This window comes from Empidonax traillii, unplaced genomic scaffold (assembly GCF_003031625.1).
Source record: "Empidonax traillii isolate 1590-97213 ecotype Southwest subspecies unplaced genomic scaffold, ASM303162v1 scaffold99:size1466351, whole genome shotgun sequence".
NCBI lineage: Eukaryota > Metazoa > Chordata > Aves > Passeriformes > Tyrannidae > Empidonax > Empidonax traillii.
Genome location: NW_020955292.1, coordinates 664,868 through 688,283, shown reverse-complemented (window position 1 = coordinate 688,283; position 23,416 = coordinate 664,868). Strand labels below are relative to the sequence as shown.

The 23,416-nt window shown below is 47.6% G+C and overlaps 1 protein-coding gene across 1 annotated transcript in view; it reads left to right on the top strand.

Moving 5' to 3' along the window:
* Positions 1–23,416, top strand: part of PXN (paxillin) — a 45,701-nt gene that overhangs the window by 10,930 nt on the left and 11,355 nt on the right. Inside the window, exons 2-6 of the mRNA XM_027881937.1 lie at positions 13,617–13,843; positions 14,332–14,447; positions 16,305–16,444; positions 16,719–16,920; positions 17,397–17,529. Of these exons, the coding sequence (XP_027737738.1) occupies positions 13,617–13,843; positions 14,332–14,447; positions 16,305–16,444; positions 16,719–16,920; positions 17,397–17,529 (818 nt within the window). The remainder of the gene's footprint in view (positions 1–13,616; positions 13,844–14,331; positions 14,448–16,304; positions 16,445–16,718; positions 16,921–17,396; positions 17,530–23,416) is intronic.

Genomic DNA, 23,416 nt, shown 5'->3' with positions numbered 1-23,416 from the left:
TTTTGTAACTGGCACTTTGCCTGGACGGGTCTATATTCAGCTCTGTTTATGCTGCATGGATAGGATTTCCACAGTTTAAAAGATGCTATTTTTTTTTTCCTCAAGTTTCATGTCTATTCTTGCATAACCATGTAAATCCTCCTCTTCCCTTTACTGGTTCGAGGGTCCACATGCTTTCCTGTTACTGTTACTTTTTAAAAGACTCATAATTAACTCAGAATGTGCAAGCTCTGACAATATTTTGTCTCCGGCTGCATCCAGACCCATTTTTACTTATGCAGATGGAGAAGAACACAGCAATCTTTGGCAATCTTATTCCTGACTGTGGTTACCTGTGTGGCAATATGAGATGCTGGGGTGTCTGGGGCGGTAGTCCTGCTGGCAGTTGAGTCAATATGAGGGCTTTCTGCTGCTGAAAGGGGAGGGATGGCTTTACTTTCACTCATCCTTACCCTGTTCTGTTCTCTGACTGTTTGGACATAGCCCTTCTTGCTGACTGCTGTGCTCCTCTCTTTTCGGACCCAAAAGGAGACAGTCAGCTTTTTTTGGCTGGGTGTGTATTCTGTTGAACTGGTTCACAGAAGGGTCGTGTGAGAGCCACAGCCTACACAAGTAAATGGCAGCAGCACATGTCTGGAAGAGGGAGTAAAACCTCTCCATTTTTGGCAGTGGTGAACTGTTAATTCGCCTTTCTCTATCTTGTGAAACTCTATCCTTCACTCTGGGGTGCTCACTGTCCAGTGGCACTCCTGTGCTCTGTTGCAATGTAAATCCTGATGTAACATGTTTTCCTTCCCTAGATGAGTTAGAATCAGCAGTTACCAAATTCTGATCTCCACGTGGTAGGTGCTCCACAGCTGTTGTAAGGGGTCAAACCTACGCACTTGTCACTTCCACCTGAGGGCTCTGGAGCGCGAGCACATGAGGATTGCTGATGCCCAGAGATTTGGAGGCCACTGCTGAGTGTCCACACTGTTGTGATTGGCCACTGCTGATTTCTGCTGCCTAGGAACTGCTCAGAAGAGTGATCCAGTCCTGGATTTAGAATGTGTTGTAACTTCGGTGCTGCTAATGGCAACTTCCAGTTCAAGTCAGACCCAACTGCCTAAAGTTATGCAAATCTCAACCAAATACCAGCCCAGGGATTAAAAAAAAACCCCCACACCTCTTTTCAGTGGACATGTAGATGTTTTCTTGGTGGTAGCAGGGTGCTGCACACCTCTGCTCTCAAACCTTGAGCTTCTGTTTCCTCCCTTTACCAGACCCGTGGTTTAAAATCCACGCTGTCTTGTTTCCTGCTGTTCCTATACCCATCCTTGGACTCTCTGTTTAAGGGAGATGTCCTTTGTGCTGGATTTGTCAGGTGTTTGTAAAATGGCAGCGCTGTGTTTTGACCAAGTGCTGCTGGAGTAGCTGCGTGCTGGTGTAGCAGGAAGGGTCTGGTTCCTCAGATAGCTGGCTTGGCTGAGCCCCTCTTCCTGTAGGAATACAAGGGAGTTGGTATTTTGTCCAGAGGCCTTGGCCCTGGGAAATTTTCCCTGACAGGACAGTTCAGTGGCTGCTTGTTTGGTTTTCATGAATATTTTTTTTTGTTTTGGCAGAGGAGAGCAGATCTTGTTGGACATTTTTTGAATGTTCATCCCACTTTCTAGAAACTTTCAGAGCCAGCAGCAAATAAAAATTCTTATGACATGCACAAGGAGGGTAAACTTCCTATTTTGCGTGCACAAAGGTAAATAAGGGACTAAACAGAAATAACGTATTGGTGACTAATGTTTTTGGTTGTATTTAAATTTTTCTTTCCATCTAGGATGTTGGCTGGAGTCCAGCCCAGGTCAGTACTGAGGTGGTATTAACTGCTTGGTGGCTTGTGTAAAACATTTACACTTGCTCCAGTCTCATCCGGGATGTCGTTTTGCTCCTGTTCAGCTGGGGCTGTGTTTGAACAGAGCGGATGTTCCTCACTTTTGTCTGAGCCAACTCACCTCCCTGCCAGAGACAGCTGGGGCAGTACTGGCCATTGCTAATGCCTTTGTCTGGGTCTTCCTGGAAACGCCTGAGGATGTGTTTGCTGTCAGGCAGAGATCAGAAATAGATCTTGCACAAGAAGAGCCACTGCAGGAGAGGACTGTCAGAGGCTGTCCTTACCCTCCTTGGAGCCCAAAGCTGTTTTCAGTTTCACAGTTGACACACAAGGAGTGAAATGGAGACTCTCTAATTTGTGCAGATAGTTGTTCTTTGTAATCTTTCACAAGACTAACTATAACTGTCAGAACACCAGTCAATTTGCTTCCAGAAGGAGAGGATTTTGACAAAAGACTTGGGTGGCAGGTGGAGCTCATAGCAGGCTGCAGATTCAGGCTGAGAAATTCCATCTTAAATATTTTTAGTACAGGCCTGAGAGTCAGACTTGCTTTCTGTTCTGATATAACATGGGCTTGCCATGTTGTGTTGGGCTCCTCAGGGCTGCATATCAGTTCTCCATGTCTGAAAGGTACAGGTTCTTCTGTGCTGACAAGGAAGTGTGAACGTGAGGGTGAGGATTCTGATTTGTGATCCTTGGCCGAATTCAGGTGCAGTGGCTGCAGACTCCGCTGCCTACAGCTGCTGCAGACTTCATTGTCACAGCCCGTTATAGCAATATAAAATTGAATACATGGAGATTTAGGTTTAGAGTGTGGAACTGTCGACAGCTGTGACTGAAAACTGTAACTGAAAATGGATTCCACTGTGATTAGCTCTGTAACTTGTGGGTGGGACAATCATCTGAGGACAGTGGTACTCAAATCACAGAGGTCTGAATCACTGGAGGTCAAAAGTTGGAGCGCTGAGTAAAGGCTGGTTACGTCTCTGTGAAGCATCACAAACTTGTGCAATCTCCAACTTCTCTGTCCAGTGAAGCAGAGCCTGGCTTTGTGCTCTTCAGCATTGTGCAAGTGTTGAGATCAGCTGGAACTATGACTTGCAAACCCCTGACAAATTTTTCCTCATCCTGCTGAAGATTGTTCATAGAGCGGTGGAGGAATTTTTTGACTACACTTATCCGTCTTTGGAAATTGTTTCCTGTTGTTCAGGACTCTGTGAATCTGCACAGAAGGGAACCATGCATGGTGTTATTTGCTGTCTTAACTTCACACGACCGTGGGCTGACTTGAATTGCCATACAGAGGCATTCAAGGCTTGTGTAGTTGGATCTGGAATTCTTAGAAGTTTTTGGGAGCCGTGAAACTGAAAATGTTGTTTTGTTTAGTAAACTGGATCATGAATTCAGTTTTAGGCAGCAGGTCTTAGCATAGGGCGTTTTCTCTTGGCATGAGCTGTTTGCTGCTCAGGACTATAAACGGAGGGGAGTAAATGTAAGATGTCTCTTTTCACTTTAAGTGTGGAGAAGGCCATGCTATAAAAAAGAGGATACTGTATAGGACAGGAAATAGCCCTTCCCTCCCCCCTGCCCCAGCACTTCTGGAAATGAGAAATAAGTGGGAGGACACACCTTTGGAGGTGGAACAGGCTCTGAAATTAGAGATGTCTGAGTGCTGCTGCGAAGTTCGAGTACTCCTCTTGGAGGCAGTATGGGAAGAACACAACAGCCAACTTAGCTGGGCTTGCATGGCCTTGCTTTGCTCTGTGCTGTCCTTGGATCTTTGTGCCAGGAAGGGTTTGTTCTTCCTGGTGTTCCTGCTTCAGAATGGAATTGCCGTGGCAGTGGAGTGCACAGCTGAGGTTAATCTGAAGACCTTCAAAAGGCTGTGCTTGGTTTGAGCAGTTTTTTTATCTGAAAACCAAATAAACCATATTCAAACCATATTTCTTTCTTGGAAGCATCAGGTGCATCCCCTCTGAAAGGAGATGGTACTTAAATCACAAATCACTTTCAGTGTGAAGATGCTCAGCAAACTTGTAACATGCTGAGGAATATTTCTGACCATGAAAGAAGTTATGTGCCTTGTGAGACTTCCATTATCTCAACCATCTAATGAACTGTTTTGAAACAGTGGAAAGGGGATGAAAGTTTTTCTAAGAAAGTTGGAGAAAGGCAGAATGACTGCTGTGTTTTTCTTTTGTAGGTGGTGGTTCGCTTCTCTCAGCCAGTTTGAGATGGGGTCTAATTTAGTGTTCAAGAGCTAAGTAGAAAAATTCTGGTCCTACAGGAAAATAGTTTGTGGTTCCTTCACACAGATTGGGTTGTAGACCAGAGAGCCCTGATTTGAGTTATTTCATCCAGGAAACTGTGCTGACTCAATCTTTGAGGCACTTGCAGTGTTTCTCAGCCTGTGCTGTGTTACTTTCTGCCAACTCAGGGATGTGAACGGAGCCAGCAGCTGAAGGATTTCCCAGCCTGTTGCATCAAAGATGACAAGAGGTGGATCCAAGGTTCTCACTCAAGGACTGGGGTGTGATTCCCAGGGACTGTGGTGGTGCCAAGCTGCAGACTGGTCAGCTGCTTTCCTACAGTGTCGCTGTGCCCTTGAGAGCCTGCTGGGTTACACAGGGACCTGCTGCCCCCACGTGATGCTGCCAGCATTCCAGCACCCTCACCGTGTGGGCAAAAACTCCACTGCTGAGGTTACAGGGCAGCTCTGAGTTTCACTGAAATGCTTGTGTTAATTTGAAAGGAAATGGTGTGGCCAGTTCCAGGAAGGCTCTTGCGGTAGGTGACCTTTATGGTTTTCTAGCACATACACAAATAGCCCTCTTGCCCCTCAGAGGGATCTGGAGGAAGGTCTGAGCTCATGTGATGGCTTCTGTTGGGTTTTTGTAGTGTGCAGAGTTGGCTCCTCTTCAGAGTTTTACGGTCAGGAATCTCTGTCAACAGCTCCCTCGTAAGCTCAGTGGGACACATGAGAGAACACCAGTGGGTACATAACATGTGCTGTCCTACTGACTGAGCCCTCTCACAGGTCTGGGGCTGGACAGCCAAAATAAGATGTCAGAATAAGCTCAGGTGGAAGTGGCAGGTAGCGGTGAGGGATGTCTCCAGGATCTAAGAGCGCTTCAGTCTGTGGTATCTGCTGATTGGATCTTTTCAGGCTGCAGTTTTTCTGGTCTGCATCCGAGATGCAGATGAATTACGGGAATCAGACAGGAGGATGGGTGATTTCTTTCAGCTAGTGGCAGGATGGGCTGGATTTACAGTTTGTCCTGGTCTGAGTTTTGAAGGTCAAAGTAGAGCTTTTCCCATTTAAAGCAGAAGTTTTATTCACTTACTTGGACAAGGGCTCGATTCTGGCATTGGTCTTTTTAATACATTTTCTAAAAGCTGCTTAAGTCATGGAGTGAGTTGGAGCTGTGCTTCCAAGAAACCTAATGAGTTTATCTAAAAAAAAACCAAACCAACAGGCCAGCAAACTTTTATTGGATTAGTAAGTTGAATTAGTTTAGAAAGCATCTGGTGATCGGCAGGGCAAGTTCAGGAACAGCCTGGGGTTGCCTGCTGGGTGGGGGAGGGACCCCACGGCCCTTCCCTTACACTGGCAGTGGGTGGTGGTGGCAGTGGTGGTGGCAGCTCTGCTGGAACTACAGCCAGAGCACTCCATGGGGTTGCATTTCATCCCTAAATGTGCAGTGAGTAGTTACTGATGAACCCTTACTGAAATTGCTTTACACAGGCTGCATTTGCACACTCTTGTTACAACCCTGTGGCTGGGGTGGCAATAGTGCATGTTAGTTGTGACCAGTTAGTTGGCCACAAGCTCTGGGATAAACTCCCCAGCTTGGGTCTCCGTGGTTGGGACAGGAAGCCACAGCCCTTGGTGCAGCTGCTCGTGCAGACCACATCTCACACTGCAGGGTCTTGTCTTTGTTTAGGCCTTTGCTGATAGTGGTCAGAGCTGGTGGAAGGGCTGCTGTACCAGGCCAAGCTGGCTGGTCTGGCACAGACAGGATTCACAGGGGCTGCTCCCACCTGATTTTGAAAGCAGTTCTGTCTGTCACAGGATGAGTTGTACTTCAGTTTGTCTCTGCAGCCTGGTGTAGTCAGGTATAACTGCTGTTAGGTGGCTGCCTTTGCTGTTAAGCTTTTCTGAAGCACCCACACACCTTGGTAAATCAGTGCCACAAATGCAAACTTTTTCTTATTCTAAGGAGGTGCAGATTTGGTTTCAAAGTACAGAGAAGCTTCAAGAATTTCATGGATATTGTCTTAATCAGAATTCACCATACCGCATATTAGTCTGGACATTCTCTTTATTAAGCAGTGACACATTTCTCATGATAATGAGAAAGCACAAGGCTTCAAATAAGCATCGGTACATTAAAGAAATAGCTGGATGATTTTTTTTTTTTTTTGACCATGCAATCTGAACTTCCTCTAGGCAGGTCTAGGCAACATGAAGTAAAAATCCCAGTGGCTGCTCTGTACTGATACTGCAGCAGTTGTTAGGTCTGGAAAATGACTTATCTTTTGTGCCTTGAACTTTCCTATATCTTAAATAACAATCTGTCCCCGCTTCACAAGAAAGCTGAGAGCTATTACATGTTCTGTATTCTAATTACCTTCTTGACATATTGGTTAAATTTTGGAAAATTTTAAAATGTCATCTCCTCAAAATGTTTTGGAAAATAAGCCAACCTATTTTACATGCTTTCTATACATGTGAACTGGAGAACTTGAGGATTTTAAGAGCATCTACTTGCACTTCGAATTTTTCAGGTCGCTCTTTGAATGTAGTCTTTGTATTTTACTGCTTTTGTAGTCTCTGATCTTTTTGCATTTAAAAGCATTGATTAGAATATAAAGCCTTAAGAACCTGTTAATAAATGTAATTTACCTGGAAATCAATGCCTGCTTTCACCTGTTTGTTCATGGTTTTCCTCTTTCTGATGATGCTCTTTCATTTTACTGAGAAAAGTCAAAACTGCTGTTAAAATGGGAATTCCTGCCATCAGTGTTGGTCTTTGGGGCTCCCCACACCTTCTGGAGTCCAGCTCCAGGGCAGTGAGGTCCTGCAGCAAGGCTCCAACAAGTCTGCTTGATGCAGCTCTTTCAGGGCACTGGAAATGTTTCTTTTGAAAGGCTATTTAATAGGATAAATATACCCAGGCTCCCCATTCCTCTGCAGTTACTCACAATGTAAAACTGTCATGCCAGGGATTGGGTTACCACCTCGAGCTGTCTCCCCATATGTGAGCTGGAGCTGCATTTACTCCTGAAGGTGGGGGAGAGAACTTCTTTGACCTGATGAGGTTATTTAAAGTTTGGATTCGGGGATTTGGCAAAGAGGCTGCTCAGATGAGGCTGCAAGCTCAGAGTTCAGTTCTAGACGTGCAATTCCCTTTGTTTGTTTAGGGAATAGCAAAAATCAAGGATTTGAATTCAGCATCTTACAGGTGTTAAGAGGAAAGGGCTGGAAAATGGTTTGTGATTCTGCAGTGAGTGGTCTGCAGCTCGTCTTACTGTGAGACATGTTATCATGTAAAGTCCATGTCCTCATTTAGAGCTGCCCTTAAGGCTGTCTTGCTTCTTATTTCCATTTGCCAACCCTCTGGGAATCTTCTGCTGCCTAAACCAGGAAAACCTGTAGCAGTTCTGCTTCTTTGGGTAAATAGAGGTGGGGGAAAGAGCAGGGCAGGTGCAGAGACCTGTTCAGTGCAGCAGCTGCAGAAGGGGAAGCACTGTAGTTTGTGCTCAGACACCTCATCCCTATTTCCCACTCTGCTGTGTCTGGGCTGTCAGGGACATGTGGCACCAGAGATCTGGGGGAGATGGGACTCTGTGTGGTGGTGGCTGGATGAAAAACCCTGTCTCCAGTGTCACTTCCCAGATGCCCCATTCAAGAAGCAGAGCTACAGGGAACATGCAGTTTGACGGATGCACAGATGTGGCTTTCAGCTGTTGACAAAGAAAGGCTGATATCTGAGGCATTTGAAGTGTCTCGCTTCAGTTATGTTTCCATTTCCTTCCCAGCAGCAGACGAGATGCAGAAGAAAATTGACCACCGTCCTTTTGATCTACTTACCATATTGATAATGCTGTGATTTGCTGTGTCAGCGCAGCTTAATAATCCTCAGTTCTTGAGAGAGATGAACTGCACATGGAAATCTGAAGTTGCTTTCTCCTGGCAATAATCTTGTAGTCTCTGAGCTCCCTGAGGATGCTGTGTCCCTCTAGCCCTCACACAGGCTGCAGTTACCCTGGACACACTTTGCTTCTGCTTGACAGAGGAAAGCAAATTTAGATTTCTCTAAATTGCATCACTTAAAAAAAATAAATTAAAAACCCTAAGCTGCTTATGAATAGTGGAAAATTATTTATTGCTTGAGGAAAAATTAGCATTGAAAAGCTGCTTGATGTCAGTTGGCAAATAGGAATTTGTTAATGCCTTGTCATGTAGGTTTTTACAGAACTAATGCATAATGTTCTGCTTCACTGTGTCACCTTAATCCAAGAGCGTTTTTGAGATGCACAGGAAGGGGAGAGTGAACAAAGGAGCTCTCCATATGCATGGGAAGATACATCTAAATATATATATCTCTTTTTCTCTTTAGTAACTTCATTTTTTAAAGGGGGCCGAGTTTTCTGGCAAAGGATGTTGATGCATGAGTACAGAGGGGCCCTGGTGTTACCCATTCCTGTTCCGTACCTTAGAGCAGTGCTGAGATCCCCAGGCTGGCGTTACTGCTCTTTGTCAGGCAGAGCTGGGATGTGGGAAGCTGAGGAATGTGCCCCTGGCTGCACGCAGGCCGTTCCTGCCGCAGGATCCTGCGTTTGCAGGACAGCGAGTGCTGACACGCAGCGATGGCAGGAGGAGCCTGCCTTGGAGCCCCTGGAATGCCTGAGCTGTTCCTCGGCCCACAGAGGTGTGGGCTGGGGAGATAGCATAGGAATGTGCAGTCTGTAACTTGAACTGGTGAATGGGTCCTGCTCTTCCACCGTGCTGATTTTCCTGGTAAAAGGGCTTTTTCTGAGGGTTCAATGCATTGGACATCAGCTTGAGAGTTCTCGTCCTGAAATGAGCAGCAGAGCTTTGGCAGATGTTGGGAACTCCCCTGAAGCAACACAGTTGATGTTAAGGGGTCACTCAAACATATCTAATGTAGGTGCAGAGCTGTGTGGGGGATTCGTAGACCAGAATCTCAAGGACCTCATAGTTAATAATGATTTTGGAGAAAAGGGAAGGGAGAGAGAAGCAAAATAATGTCCCTGGACCTCCATGTGCCTTATGCTTTATAGCAATAAAGGTATCAGAAATGGTATTATTCTTTAACTGTCCCTCCTCCACAGGAAAATTCATGTTGAAAAACCACTTGAATGCAAACACCAGTGTCCTCCCATATTGGGGAGGATGTGGTTTGAGTAGCCCTCAGGCCTGAATGTGATTTCAATTGAGCATGTAATTTTTGGGTTGCCCAGTGGAGGGAGGAGGACTCTGTCCTCTCTCATGTTTGCATGCAGCTTTATCAGGTGCTTGGCCAAGTTACCTGAGCCCGTGGAGGACCAGCTGTGCACACACTGAGATGCTCTTGTGCTGAGTTAGGGTTTTACCAGCTCTGTGACTGCTCCAGCATAGCCATGACAAGCAGGAGCAGCTGAGTTGGTGGTATTTTAGCAGGTTTTCCTTCTCACACCCCACTGAGCAGCACACTGCCTAATGGAGTGGAAAATACAGGTTTCTGTATGCACAGCCCATGCCTGTGGGGAGGCTGAGCCCTACCAGATCTTTGGAAACTGGACTGTGATTCTGCTCCATGAGTTGACATTTTGTCTGTGGGTTGTGTTAGGAGCTTGCTGTAGGGGTGAGAGTGGAAGGAGGGGTGATCCCGTGGAGGAACAATGGCTTGAAAATCTAGTATAACCCTGCCTGGCTTACTTTATCTGCAAAATCGCTAAATCCATCCTCTGGAGATAAATAAATCTATGCTATTTATCTTCGGGAGATCCTGCCTCCTAGAGCTGTGCCTGTAGGGTTGTAGAGAGTATTTAGGGCAGTGGTTAGAGGGGGTGAGGTCAGTGTGTGGTTGTTTGCAGAGCGCTGGGCGGTAGCCCCGGGACGCTGCAGCGTGTGCCAGTGTGAGATGCGGCTCCGTGGGGAGGTGCAGCACACGTGGCACCGGCAGAAGGTTTGTGCGCCTGTGACGGGGACACGTCCCCGGCTCTGCGGGGCTGAGCGAGTGAGGTGAAGGGAGTGCCAGAGTGGGCACTGCTGTGGGGTTTCCTCGCTCTGTCCGCGTGAGGATGTGGTGGTGCCCTCTCATGGATGGTGCCTGTGGGAACTGGCCTTAGGGTGGTCCCGTCAGCTGCTTCCTAAGGGCTGGGGGAGACTAAGTGGATGATTAACACCTCCTGCAGCACTGTCCCTCAGGAGTCACCTTGGGCAGGAACACTTCATTATCCAGCATATCGATTGAGCCTTTAATATTTCTGTTTAAGCATTTAATATTCCATTTAAGGAGCAGCCACTGTAGTGAACTCAGTGCTGTGACACGAGGTGCATCGCTGCACAAGGCACAACATCCCTGTCTCAGTTCATCAGGCTACAGCTGCTGGTCCCATTTGTGAGAGTGACACACCTTTTTTTCCATTAATAAATCTCCCTTCTTTCCCATCATCTCTTATCTCACATGTGTCTTCTGGTAGTGTTAAAAACTGCACAAATCCTAAATGAATGCACAGTGCTTTTGGACCTCTTGGGATGAGGTGTTGCATGGAAAACAAAGCGTTAATCCCTTTGGTTGATTTTTTTTTTTTTTGGTTGGGTTTTGAGTAATTTCCTCAAATCGCGCTCTGGACTGCAGAACTCCTTGGGATGACCTCCAAGGGAGCGATTTGCAGCCCCTGCCTTCCCTCGGGCAGGGTGATGCCCGTGGGGCGGGATGGGCTCGGTGCCGCTGTCCCCTGCACTCCCTGGGGACGTTCTGCTGCCGGTGCTGGATCCTTTAAACGGGCGCAGCTTCCCATTCCAGCAGAGCTTCGGGGACCTGTGGTTGCTGATGGGATTGGATCCGGAAACAGCAACGGGGAGGGACGCAAGTGGGGAAGACTTTTCCTGTGTCGTGGCTGCGAGCTCGGAGGGAGCGGCTGGGGCGCAGGGAAGGGGGGATACAGAACCTGGGGGCGAGCAAGCACAAGGAGAGGTCCTTTTCCACCGGGAAACCGGTGTGTGAGAGCCTGTCCTGCCCCGCCGGGTTGGGCTCGTGCCTTCGTGCTGCTGCTTCGGTATCAGTTGTAAAGTTGAAGTTTAGTTTGAGTAACCGAGTGATTCCTCTCCTTTTCTCCTCTCTCCACTTCCCGTTCCTCGGCTCTGCCTTGTTTGCTCAAGTCAGGAAGGGGGAGGGTATGGGGGAAGTTAATCATTAATCTTAACTCCTTCGCAGCCATGGGGCTGAGTGCTCCTGGTATTCCCAGACCAATCTTCCGCAGACTTGTAAAAGTCAAGGGATTCGTGTGTTCGGGCTCACTCTGCCCGTAGCAAAGGGCAGAGGGTTTCTGTCCGGTGGATCATCCAGCACAGCGCTGAGCCGAGCAGGGCAGTTTTGAGGCGAGATAGTTAGAGCTGCCTGTCCTGCAGGAAGGGCTGGAGGGTGGAAAAATGGTTTGGGTCCCCTCTGCAGGGCCGCAGGAGCCCAACACCCTCACGGGATTTTCACTTCCTGGTGGAGTTTGATTTGCCTTTGTCATTGGAGGGGAGAAGCAAAAACCACTCCTTCTCGGCCAGCACTTCTCTGGGAGGTTGTGTGCATGAAACCTCCAGTCACAGGACCTGCCTGACTGTAGGAATTGCAGCTCATCGGCAGTTCCCTGGAGGTACGTGCCTTTCACTCTGGAATCCACCAGCTGTTCTTTTGCTTAAAAAGAAGATTCAGTTCATTTTTCCCCAGCTGCAGAATGCTTATATCCCGGCAGAGAATCTGCCTCTGGGGTATTTTGGCCCCTCTAGGAAGATGCCTGTGACTTAAATGGTTTGGAATATATTTTTAACTCAGTGAAAGGCCTACAGAACTAATTTAACACAGTATTTAATTTGCTAATGGCTGTATTCTGTTCTCTGAGTGCAGGACCGCTTATTTATTTATTTATTTTTTTCTTTCGTGAAGCTGTGGGTTTTGGAAGAGCGAATATAAAAGCAGCACCTTCCTCATCTTCTAATGCTGTAATACTGTCCTCTTCTAATGTATTTTCTTGAGGGCTTGCTAAGTGCATTGGCTGTGTGGTCTGCTGTGCTGGGAGGTGGCTCCGGGCTGGCAGGTGCTGCCCTGGGACCGTGGGCAGCCATTAGGGCGAGCAGTTGCTCGGTTGCTATTCTGGTGCCACCCGATAACTCCAGGTCCTTGTGACCCCGGTGGGGGACACTGCGGGACGGCCACGCTCAGGGTGAGCCCTCACACCCCAAACTGAGTGTGAGTACCTGCTGTGCGTGGGAGAAAGATCCTGCTGAGACTGAAGGCGGCTGGGTCTGCACAGGGGGGTCCAGGGGGTTTCAGGGAGCTTCCCCTCCTAATTCTGCTGAAGTTGTGTTATTTTCTGGCTCCTCTAAAGGGACCTGCCAGGTATGTCCCGATGCTCCCACAGTCGAGAGCGCTGCTGTCCCTGTGAACTGACTCTGTAACAGCCTTGCTGAGGTGTGTCCCAGTGCTGCTGCCCCAGCGGAAAGCTGGGAATGCAGCCAGGGAGGCTTTCTTTGGAAAGTGAGCACAGCACAGACCTGCAGGCGCTCGCTGGAGATCCCCCTCCAGGAACTGCAGTGGGCTCTGCAGGGTGGGCTCACAGGTCAGAAGGTCCAACAGGTTGGGATTTGCCTGTGAGTCACCGCAGAAGAGGGCAGGGTTGGGAATGGGCAGAGGATAGTTTGCAGGGAGAAATCTGGAAAGCTGGGAATGCCTTTTTAATGCCTTGTCTCTAAGGGAGAGCGTTTTTCAGCTTTAACATTTCTGAGAGATGCTAACTGTGTGACGTGGGTCCTCTCCGTGGCATGAGTGACAGTGTTTTAGCTGGTGGAAGTTTTCCTTCTCTTCAGGAATTTGTGAGCAGTCTCCACCCAGCTAGTTGAGAATTGTTTCCAGGAGAAGAAATGGCGTTTACCTGGCAGGCTCTTGAAACTAGTTAACTGTTTGTATGATGTACTGAGAGGGACTTCTATTAAGAAAATGGAAGCACGTACTTCTGCTGCACCAGTGGACTGATCTGAACGTTTCATGCTTCTTCCACTACCTTAGACTCTGGAGAAAACACCTCCTGAGATCTTGTTTCCTGCAGAAAGCAATGCCTGCGGCCACAGTAAATGACTCGGTGATGATGTGGGGCCTGTAATTAGTCTGTGTCAATATCCTGTTGCGAGTAGATCTCCGGGCAGGTTTTGCCTGGGTTGCTCTTCTGGAGGAGGCAGTGAGACTACGGATCCCTGCTGTTGGGTGGATTTCCAGTTAAGACAAAAATCAGAGACTGACACAGCTTTTCTGGCTGCTTTGTTACATCTCGGTATTTTCTTTGCAGTAGAAGTTTGGGTAAGTCATTCATTCCTGGGCAGCAATTATGTTTTTCAGGGCATTTGGTAGATTGCCCCTAGTTGAAAATTCTTCCTAAAAACCTTCTGATACAAATACTTTGAATGAGAAGAAGGAGACCAAGCTGTAGTCCTGGCTTTTACCGTGTTTGTTTTTCATTTTTTGCTTTCCTGCAGACGCCTTACTGGCAGACCTGGAATCCACCACCTCACATATCTCCAAGCGACCAGTGTTTCTCACAGAGGAAACGCCCTACTCCTATCCAACTGGAAACCACACGTACCAGGAGATTGCTGTGCCCCCTCCAGTGCCCCCACCACCTTCCAATGAGGCCCTGAATGGAACCGTGATTGACCCCTTAGACCAGTGGCAACCCAACACACCCAGATACAGCCACCAGCAAGTAAGTGGATGTGGGAGGGGCGCAGTGCTTGGTTTGTGGGGACAGGATCTCTCAAGAAAGTAAAGAGGAGGAATAGGAAGAAGTGAGGATGAGTTTGGCTACGAACAGAGTGGGGAAATGGGGAGAGGTGTGGGTCTTTATTAGAACCAACTGGCTGGAGCAAATAGCACGAAAGAATTTGAAACCCATCGTCATTGACAAAATGGTGGCGTGATGAGATTAGTGTTAGTCATCTGCCTTGTAGCCTGTGGGAAGCAGACTGGGGGTTTCCAGCACGGAGCTGAGACTCATAGGCAAGTCTGAAGGAAGTGGGGAACAGTTGTTCCTGGCGTAGCTCATCTGATAAAGGCTGGCTTGACTAAAGAGCAGAATTTTCTTTTAAATTCTGCTGGGCTTTGTTCTGCCCTATCCTTGGGTGGGTTTGCAATGCAGTAAGGTACATATTTGCTTTGTATTCTCTGTTTCCAATGCAAATCTCATTTCCACAGCCTCAGTCCCAGTCTCCTATATACAGCTCTAGTGCCAAAAGCTCCAGTGCCTCGGGTCCCAAAGACGGGCTCAGCTCTCCTTCTCCCCGTGCCAGTGAAGAGGAACACGTCTACAGGTATCTTGTCCCTGTTAAGAGATAAGCCTGACTCACAGCTTGAGTCTGCTGTGGCTCAAGCTGCCTTCTATAAGTGGAAACAAGCTCTGCTCCCCGTGTGGGTCAGGCTGCCTTGTGCCAGTTGTGATCACCTCTTTTGTAACGCGCCACCTTAACTTTCATACTCACTTCAAACGCTGACCCGGCCCTTTGGCTTGCTCAGCTGCAAGAGGTTAAGGGTCCATCAGACAGAGCAGGATCTGGATTGTGTTGTGAAGGATATGATCCAGACACAAGTGACAAATCCACCCCCCTGTTAATCAGCACAAAACTCCTTTAGGAGGTGGGTGGCCTCTGGGTCAGTTAAACCAGGGAACTCAGTACCTGTGCAGTGACTTGAATTTTCAGGTAAATTTGAACCTCTGACAATCTCTGTCTCAGCAGATGATTGATAGAGAACAAGTTTATGCTCACAAAGGCAGCTGCTCTTGCTCTGAGAGGTTGCCTGTGCAGTGGGACAGACCTTTCTGCTGACGTGGGGGTGAGTGAGGAAGAGTCAGAACTTCATCCTGGACACCTTTTTGCAGTGTGGAGACTGGTGTTTCTTTGGTGTCATGTTCTAACCATGCCAGCTCTTTCTGCTGAGCAGGAAGTTGTTTCCAACCAGAACCAACTCTGGGTAGAGGCAGGCCTAGCCAGAGATGGCCCAATGGAGGCAGTAATTGTAATTTTTTCAGAGGACTGGATGCAATTAGCACGAAATGGAAGTAATTACAGCCATAAGTCCTCCTGTGCAAGGGTCTGGCATGGCTTGGTTCTGGTGTGGATTGTAGCTGGTGTGTGGGTTTGGGGTGTGGTGTGTTCTCCTCAGACTGCAGTTGTGGATTTTTTATTTTTCAGTCTGAAGAGAAGGATAATAAGTGCCCTTATGGAATTCCTGATTGTCACTGGTGTTACAGGTGTCAGAGTCCTTAAACCTGTTAGATATTAAGTTTCTGAGCATAATGTAGTCCTGTGCACAAGGCAGAAGTTCCCATTTTGGATTTGGAAAGTATCTTTTTGATAAAATGAGAACCTCTAGAGCATTAGAAGTTATTCCCTTCATTGGTAAAACTAGGAGAAAAAATTTCCCTTCCATGGACAATGGGAAGAAGTGTCCCCAGTGTAATTACTATAAAAATCACTGCATTGGTGCTAAGTTTTGCTTTGAAACACTTTGCAGTTCTGTGTGGTAAATGATATCACCCATATAAGATAAGCTGTAGTTACAGCCAATGTTTCATACAGCCTTGTGTATTTCACACAGTAGAAAATATATCAAATTACTTTCTTATAAATTGATTAGAGGTCCCCAAATTAAAGCTTTGAGGACTTGAGTGTTGCAAGAGGTTATCACACAACCTATTGCTTCTGAGTTTTTGCTGATAGCATGAGGTTTGTACTTTGCCTCTCTCTCCAGTCCGTGCTAGCCCTGCATTCCCTCACTTCAGGGAGGAGGGTTTTGCTTCTTGCTGTGGTGTCAGCAGAAACAAGTCATTTTCCTGTATGTGAGCTAATGGTTCTGCTGCTGTTCTGTGCATTTCAGATCTGCACACAATTAACTCTTTCCAAAGGGCTGGGCAGCTCATAGTCCTAAAATAAGCCCTGTCCATCAATATTCCACCCAATATTTCTTCATGACTGATGGCTGGAGATGTGACTAAGCAGTGGCCGTGTTTAGTCATGTCACAAAGTACACATCGTCTTTCCCCCAGAGCTAAAAGCATCAGCCTGAACAGAGCACAGTACATGTGTAAACTTTTGGAATCTAATACGAGTTTCCCTCCATCCTTCTGCTGTATCTTGACACAGAAGTTTCACATTTCTCTTTATCTTTAGTTTCCCAAACAAGCAGAAGTCTGCAGAACCATCTCCCACCATGACCAGCTCCTCTCTGGGCAGCAACCTCTCAGAACTGGACAGACTCCTCCTGGAACTGAATGCTGTTCAACATACACCCGCCAGTGGCTTCCCAGCAGGTGAGGAATAGCAGGACCTTTGGTATGAGTGGGTACTTTTGTTCTCAGAATAGCAGCCTGGTTTTCCCTTCCAACATCCTTCCTGAGGGAGACCCCCTCCAGCCCTTGATCAAAGGTTCCTTTAGTATGAGTGGGGCACCCTGCTCAAGCAAGGCCAACTTCAAGGATGGATATTCCACAAGATTTCTGGGCAGTTTGTTGTTCTTGCCTGTGATGACCATGTATATGTGGAACTGGGGCTCTGAAGGGCTCTTTTCTGCTCCCTTTCCTTCAGATGAAGCTGGCAGAAGCCCCTCACTGCCCAGCGTGGCTGGACCTCACTACGTTGTGCCAGAGAACAGCAGCTCTGGGGGAGGGAAGGCTGCGCCCCCGACCAAGGAGAAGCCAAAGCGAAACGGTGCCCGTGGGATTGAAGATGTGCGACCCAGCGTGGAGAGCCTGCTGGATGAGCTGGAGAGCTCCGTGCCAAGCCCAGTGTGAGTCACGTTTTGCTGGTCACAGGCTTGGGTGGGGTGGGACAGGCTGCTGTGGGATTGGTGACTGCAGTGTAGGGGCAGCTGCTGCAGGACAGCAAGGGGTCTGAAATAGAGTGGGCACATGAAGATGCTGCTGCTCTGTTACCTACTCCTGGATAAAAAAACCACATAAGTCATGTGTGAGAGGTGGAATGTTCAAACTCAGCTGACCACAGACGCCCACTATCTGACAAAATGAGTGTTCAGTCACTGTCTGTGTCTTGGTGGGGTGTGTGTGCACGTTAGAGTGGGCAGAGAGGCAGGACCTGCTTGTGTTACCCGGGGAAGCTGGGGGAGGGCTGGCCAGGGTGGGCCATGCTGAGGAAACTCCTCATTCTCTGCTTGCTCAGGGGTGCAGTGGGACTTTCCATCTAGGAGTGCCCTCCCAGGCTTAAACTCACTCTTTTTTAATTTCATTTTGTTTTTTCCCCTCCCAGGCCTGCCATCACTGTGAGCCAGGGTGAGGTGAGCAGCCCCCAGAGGGTCACCAGTCAGCAGCAGACCCGCATCTCGGCTTCCTCAGCTACACGAGAACTGGATGAGCTGATGGCATCTCTCTCTGACTTCAAGGTACCCTGTCAGGACACCTTAATACTTCATCTTGTCCCTCCCCCCCCCCAGTGTCTCTTTTGTGTTAGCCACATCTGCTGACCTTGTTTGGTCTCCAGAATGCCCTGTTTACCTCTCACACTTGCCCTGAGAAGCTTCCCGTGGTGTCTCTGTGCTTTCTGAGTGCTGCAGTAGGTGTTCTTGACTGCTATAAATTCTCATCACTGGCAGGGTAAGACAGTTCTGGGATCTGTTTTTCCTTCAGTCCTGCAGTTTGTCTGTTTGCCAGAGATAATGAGCTTTGTTACTGCTCAGTACAGGCTGAATTATTTTGCTGTGCTAAAACTTAATGAGAAGGAGGGGGCATGGGACACCACTCTGCTCACTGACAGAGAACAGGCCCTTCTGTTCTGTGGGATGACCCTCCTCTCTGGAGTGTGTTTACCCTCATGTGCTTTCCCTGACAAGGATCTTCCAGGCATGTGTTGTGAGCACTGAAGCCTTTGCATCAGACAGTTGGAGATTTCAAAGGTTTTATCTTAGAACATAAAACCTCTTTTTCACCTCAAAATGGAATTAAAGTTTGAACCTCTTGTGGGGGCGAGGATAGTAAATACCATTCAGACTCTTGTTTGGAAATTAAACTATTGTATTAGAAAAGAACTGCTATTTCAGTCACAAGTAGCACATAAAAATCCCGTAATAGCATAATTCTAGGAGTAACTTGCTTATGGTCCTCTTGATACATGAGGCACTTGGATAACTTGTTCTTCATTCATATAGGTATGTTATCATTCCTGCACTAGATGATTAACTGTGGAGGTTATTTTCATGAGATTTCATTTACCCATAATCATAGCAAAATGAAAAATATTTTCTCCCTTTTTACTTTCAGCTGCTTTGCTTGCAGCCTTACTAACTATTGACTTGAATTTGTTCTGAGAACGGTGGAAGAAGCAAATATACCAGATATTCTCTTTGTTAGGGTTGCCTTTCTTACATACACATGCAAGTCTGCTTTCTAATCCTAAGTAAGTCCATAACCTTCTGTTTTATCCTCATATGGAAGATTCTGCCAGTAGTTGGTGGTGTTTGTGCTGAGCTCCATTCCCTCCTAGATGACTTTAGGTGGGGCAGCCAGGGCTGAGATGATTTGTGAGGAGAGGTAGAGGGGACATTCAGGGACAGCTTTGCTGTTCTCTCTGTGCCATTTGGGTTCCCTGGAGGTCACTAAATACCCAGAGTTGTGACCCAGTGTGTCAGTTCAGAACCCAGCAGTGAACACACACGCTCTGAGGGGTTTGGCTTACCTTGTGCTTGCTGGAATGGAACTCAGCCTGCCATTTCTGGCACATGCACTTAATTTTGTGAGAATCTGGGAGTTACTCAGTGTTTTCTCTAGACTTAGCGTGGTGTGTACTCAGTCAGTTGCAAATATTGACACCTTAGTGTTGCCTTTTTTCTCCATATTAGGTCCTAGGGTGTAGTGCAGGGTATCCACAAGGTCTGTTCAGCCTGGTTGAAACACTGCAGTGTGGTGAAGCTGGAGAGAATTCAGACTTGTGCTGCTGGTGTGCCCTGCCCTGCCCCTTCCCTGTGCTCTGGGAGCTGAGCACAGTGGCCTCCTGCCCTGCTGCTTTTATCAGGGCTCAGAAAACAAGCTCAGGGTGTGGCTGCTGCCACCAGCCTTTGCTCCCAGGTGAGCTCTTGGCAACGGAGAATGACCTTGCCCAGCACAGGTGTTTTCCTGGCCAGATACAAGGAGGGGACATTTTTAAGTGGGGGTGTTCCAATACTTTGCAGTCTTGAATCTCCAGTAAAACCTGTGTGGCAGAGACAAGCTGCTTTCTGTAACACTGCCTGCCTTCCTGGCTTGGTTTCTGGTTGACCTCTGAGAGCAAACTGAAATGTAGAAAGATTTTAAGATTTAGGCTTTACAAGCACAGTAGTTGTGTTTTTGTGAGGCATTGAGATCATCTGGTGTCTGAACATTCTTCCTGGAGCACAAATAACATGGTTTCTGTGATCATTTTCCTTTTGTTAATGATGTCATTGACTGTTTTTAAGTTATTTTCCGTTTTTTTTTCCTGTCCTTCAGGTTGGTTCATTTTCCCTTCAGTCCTTTTTGTTTGGTTATACCTCCTCTGTTTGTGACAGCTACTGGTGTTAGCTTGTCTGTAAAAATGTGTTCTGGTCTGTGCCAGTGTCTGAATATAAGGGGAAGAAGTGAAGTTTTTCCGAAGGTGAAAGATGAAAGCCTTCTGTTCGAGTACCAGACCTGTGTGTGATTGCAGGATATAGGACAGAAAACCCAAGTATTGTGTGTAATTAGCTGGAGTTCGTTGTTGGTACAACCACAAGTTGCGATGGATGGGAGGACTATACGGCGCTGGTGCTCGCTTTTCCTGGTGCTCCAGAGTAAGAGGTGCAGTTACAGGCTGACACATCACCCTTTTATCATCTTTTGATCATTTTAATGAGTTGCTCATTCTTTTTGCTTACAGAGTGCATTTGATTTTGGTTATCTGGCTCATCGGTCAGCAGGCACTGAGATCACTTAATGCACTTGTTTTTTCACCCTCTGCCATTTCTGTGTAATGTGATGCCTTGCTTACTGCATAGCTGGATGCTGGTAGTTAACTGTTCTGTTACTGCTGGGTGCCTACCCAGGGCCAGTATGGTTTTGATATGTTGGAAATACTGGCTTTTCAGCAACATATTAGTCTGGCCTTGAAAATGACTGACTGACTTCATTAGGAAGCGTGGAAGCTGTGAGCCACAGATCACACCAGGTTACTGGTACAGGTGCATCCAGCTTAGGCAGAATACTGGGAAATTACCTCTTTTTTACTGAAAGTACTTGTGGTGGGCCTTGCTGTGCTACTCGGGGAGAAGAGCAGTCTGAAATGCATTTTGGTCTCCTATTGCTCTTCCCTTTCTGGGCACTGCTGTTATGACTTTGCTGATATGTGTGTGTGTGCCAGCTCCTGGCCCCTCAGGATGGCAGCAGCTTAGGGCAGCTCAAGGTTATGACTCTCCCATCTACTGACGGGGTTTATGTATGTTGTGGTTAATTTTATCCTTTTATTCACGATAAGCATCTCAGAAAGGTAAGTAGAGACTGAGATACCATCCATGAGGCCTAGGAAGTTATGTGCCCTGCTGCCTTACAGTGTAAGGCTTCTTTGGAAAATATGAGTAGGAATCAGAGCAGGTCTGGATAGCTCTTGGATTTGGGAATCCTTTTTGGATACATTTTTAAAACTGAAGGCTCAGGCGTTGATCTTAGGTTGAACTGCTATGTGAGCTTGTCCAAGCCACTGTTCTGATTTTCCCCTTTTAAGAAAAAAGGAGTAATACCAGTTTGTCTCCTGGAGTTTAGCCAGGAACCCCTGGAAATGGGGAAAGAAGGACCCATGACTTTTTTTTCAAAAGACCCTGTAAGTCAAGGAGAACCAAACCCACTGCATTAGTTGCTCTTCCTAAAGTGTATTTTGGATCAGAATTAATACTGATTTTATTACAATGTCAATGTGGAGACTTTGGCCTGAGGGAAAGATGTTAATCTGCCACCTAAGCAATGCTCACAAGGGCATGGAGTGACTGACAGACTCATATAGATTCAGTGTGTGCCACGTCCAAGGTGAGATTAGTGATGTGAATAGAACAAAGCCCATGTCATCTGCTCGTGCTGTGAATGCCCTCAAGCTTTGTTTTCACTGCCATGAACTCAACCAACTGGAGCATTTTATTAGTGTATCAAGAAGAAAATGTCATGCTTTGTTCTCTTCATTGATTGCATTTTTTTCAGCTTTGAAATATAAAATTTACATGCCTGACTGTTAATAAGTTCAAAAAGTGACCTTTCCTCACAGCCCAGACGTTCCTGGGTTTGTGTCTGGCTTCCCAGTGGCTGTGACATGCCCCTGTCACAGCTGCAGGTGAACATGTGAGCTGTCACTCAGGAGGAGGCACTGGAAAAGGATCTTGATGGCTGCAGAACTCGTGTGAAGATCAGCACAATGTCATACTGGTTCTGCTCTTTGATACTTCTTTTTCCTTACTCCTGGAGTAAGGCTTTGGATCAACATGGTGTTTTGATTCGGAAGTCGATTGTTAAAATGCTTCATTCTTTGCTTTTTTTCCTCTTCTCCTTACCTCTGTCTTTATCTCTTTCTCTCTTTATCTTTCTGTCTCCTTTTTGCAGACTAGTTCCACTATGTCTCTGATTTCTGAACCCTCCCTAGAACCGGTTCCCAGCTCAGCAAAAGCAGACTCCAGTGACACGTCTCCCAGTGTAACAGTGGTGCCCCAGTGCAGACACCCTTGTGCAGCTCCCAGTGGGGACTGGGCAGTGCCAGCACGTGCCCCCTCAGCAGAGCTCTGCGCTGAGGGAGGCAGTGACACCGCAGTGCTGGCTGTGCCAGGGCATCCTGCTGCCCCTCCACCTGTGCCCCGTTGGACACAGACAGTCCCTGTGCCCCCACCACGCAGCTCTTCTAGTTATGCCACTCGTGGGGAGCAGGTGACTGCTGCAAGCTTGGCTCAGCTGAGCAGAAAGCCTGACTTTTCTAGAAACTCCTCCCAGGCTCTGCTGGCTTCCAGTGTGGAGCTTCTCTGTAGACCTGCTGATGTGGAGGCACGAGGCCTGGGCTGTGTTTTGGCCAAAGAGCCTGAGAAGAAGGAGCAGAGAACTGACCCCAAAATCTCAAGTGTACCCATTTCATATGCTTTAAATGGTCAGAGGAAGGGGCAGGTACCCAAAGAGCTGGATCAGCAGGGAGGATTCAGGGACAAGTCAGCCCTTTCCTCCCCAGGCAGAAGTGTGGAAACGGCTTTAGATGAGCTGTGGGCCCTGGAGCTGCCTGCACATGCACCAGAGATACATGCAAAGGATGACAGCGTTTTGGATTCTGTTTATGAACCCTCTGTTGTTGCCCTGGATCGGTGGGATGTCTTCCCAGACACTAAAAGCCAGTTGGGCTTTGCAGTGGAGCAAGGACAGGAGGTAAAAGCTGAAGTGCCTCATGAAACCAAGGCAGATAATGGTCCTGACCTGGGCAAGAAGAGGCAGGGCAGGGACAGAACTCCTAGGAAGGCAGGTACTGCTGACATGAACAAAGCCAGAGGAGACCAGGAAAATGAGCAGTTCAGAAGCTCTGCAGCCGCTCTGGAATCTCCTGAAAACTCTGGGAAAGCTGAATGGGATCTGCCATGTGTCTCCAAACCACCCATTGAGAGGATTTCTGCATCAGGCCAGGCAGGCACTGAATGAATGTAGGAGTAGGATCAGTCCTAGCTGGGACTGTTGTGCCCGCACACTAACCCTGTGTGTGTGCAGCGAGTGTGCCCGGGCTCACCCCACTAACAGCATGGAGCTCTGAGAGGGGCACTGCACCGCATGGCACAGAGCTCTGGAACCCTCGGCTTTGCCTTGTGCTCCCTCCTGCATGTCACTCAGCAGCACAGAACACGGCAGTTTTTAGGGGTTTCCTCATGAGATGGACTTCTCTTGCCTAGCTGGGGTGAGGTTCAGTCCTTACAGACCTCTGAAAAGTTGCAAGGGCTGTTTCATCGCACTGGACGATGTTCCTGATTAGGATGGCAGCTCCTCTGCTCGCCTTTTTAGGTCTCGTTACTGGAGCTGTTGGTGTTCCTTCCTGTGCTGGAAGTACACTTTATGCACCGAGAGCCTTGTGCCCGTCAAGGGCAAACACAAAGAGCCTGCTCTGTGCCCTTGTGATGCTGAGGTTTCTGCAATGCTCAGTGGAGTGGTCATGCTGCACCTCCTATCTTGGCTTCCCTCTGGTTAATCTTTCCCTTCCTTTTCTAGACAGTTATTTTTGGCTGCTGTGATTATTCTTACGGGGTTTTTCCTTGCACTGAGTCACTGTTCTGGGCTGTGCCA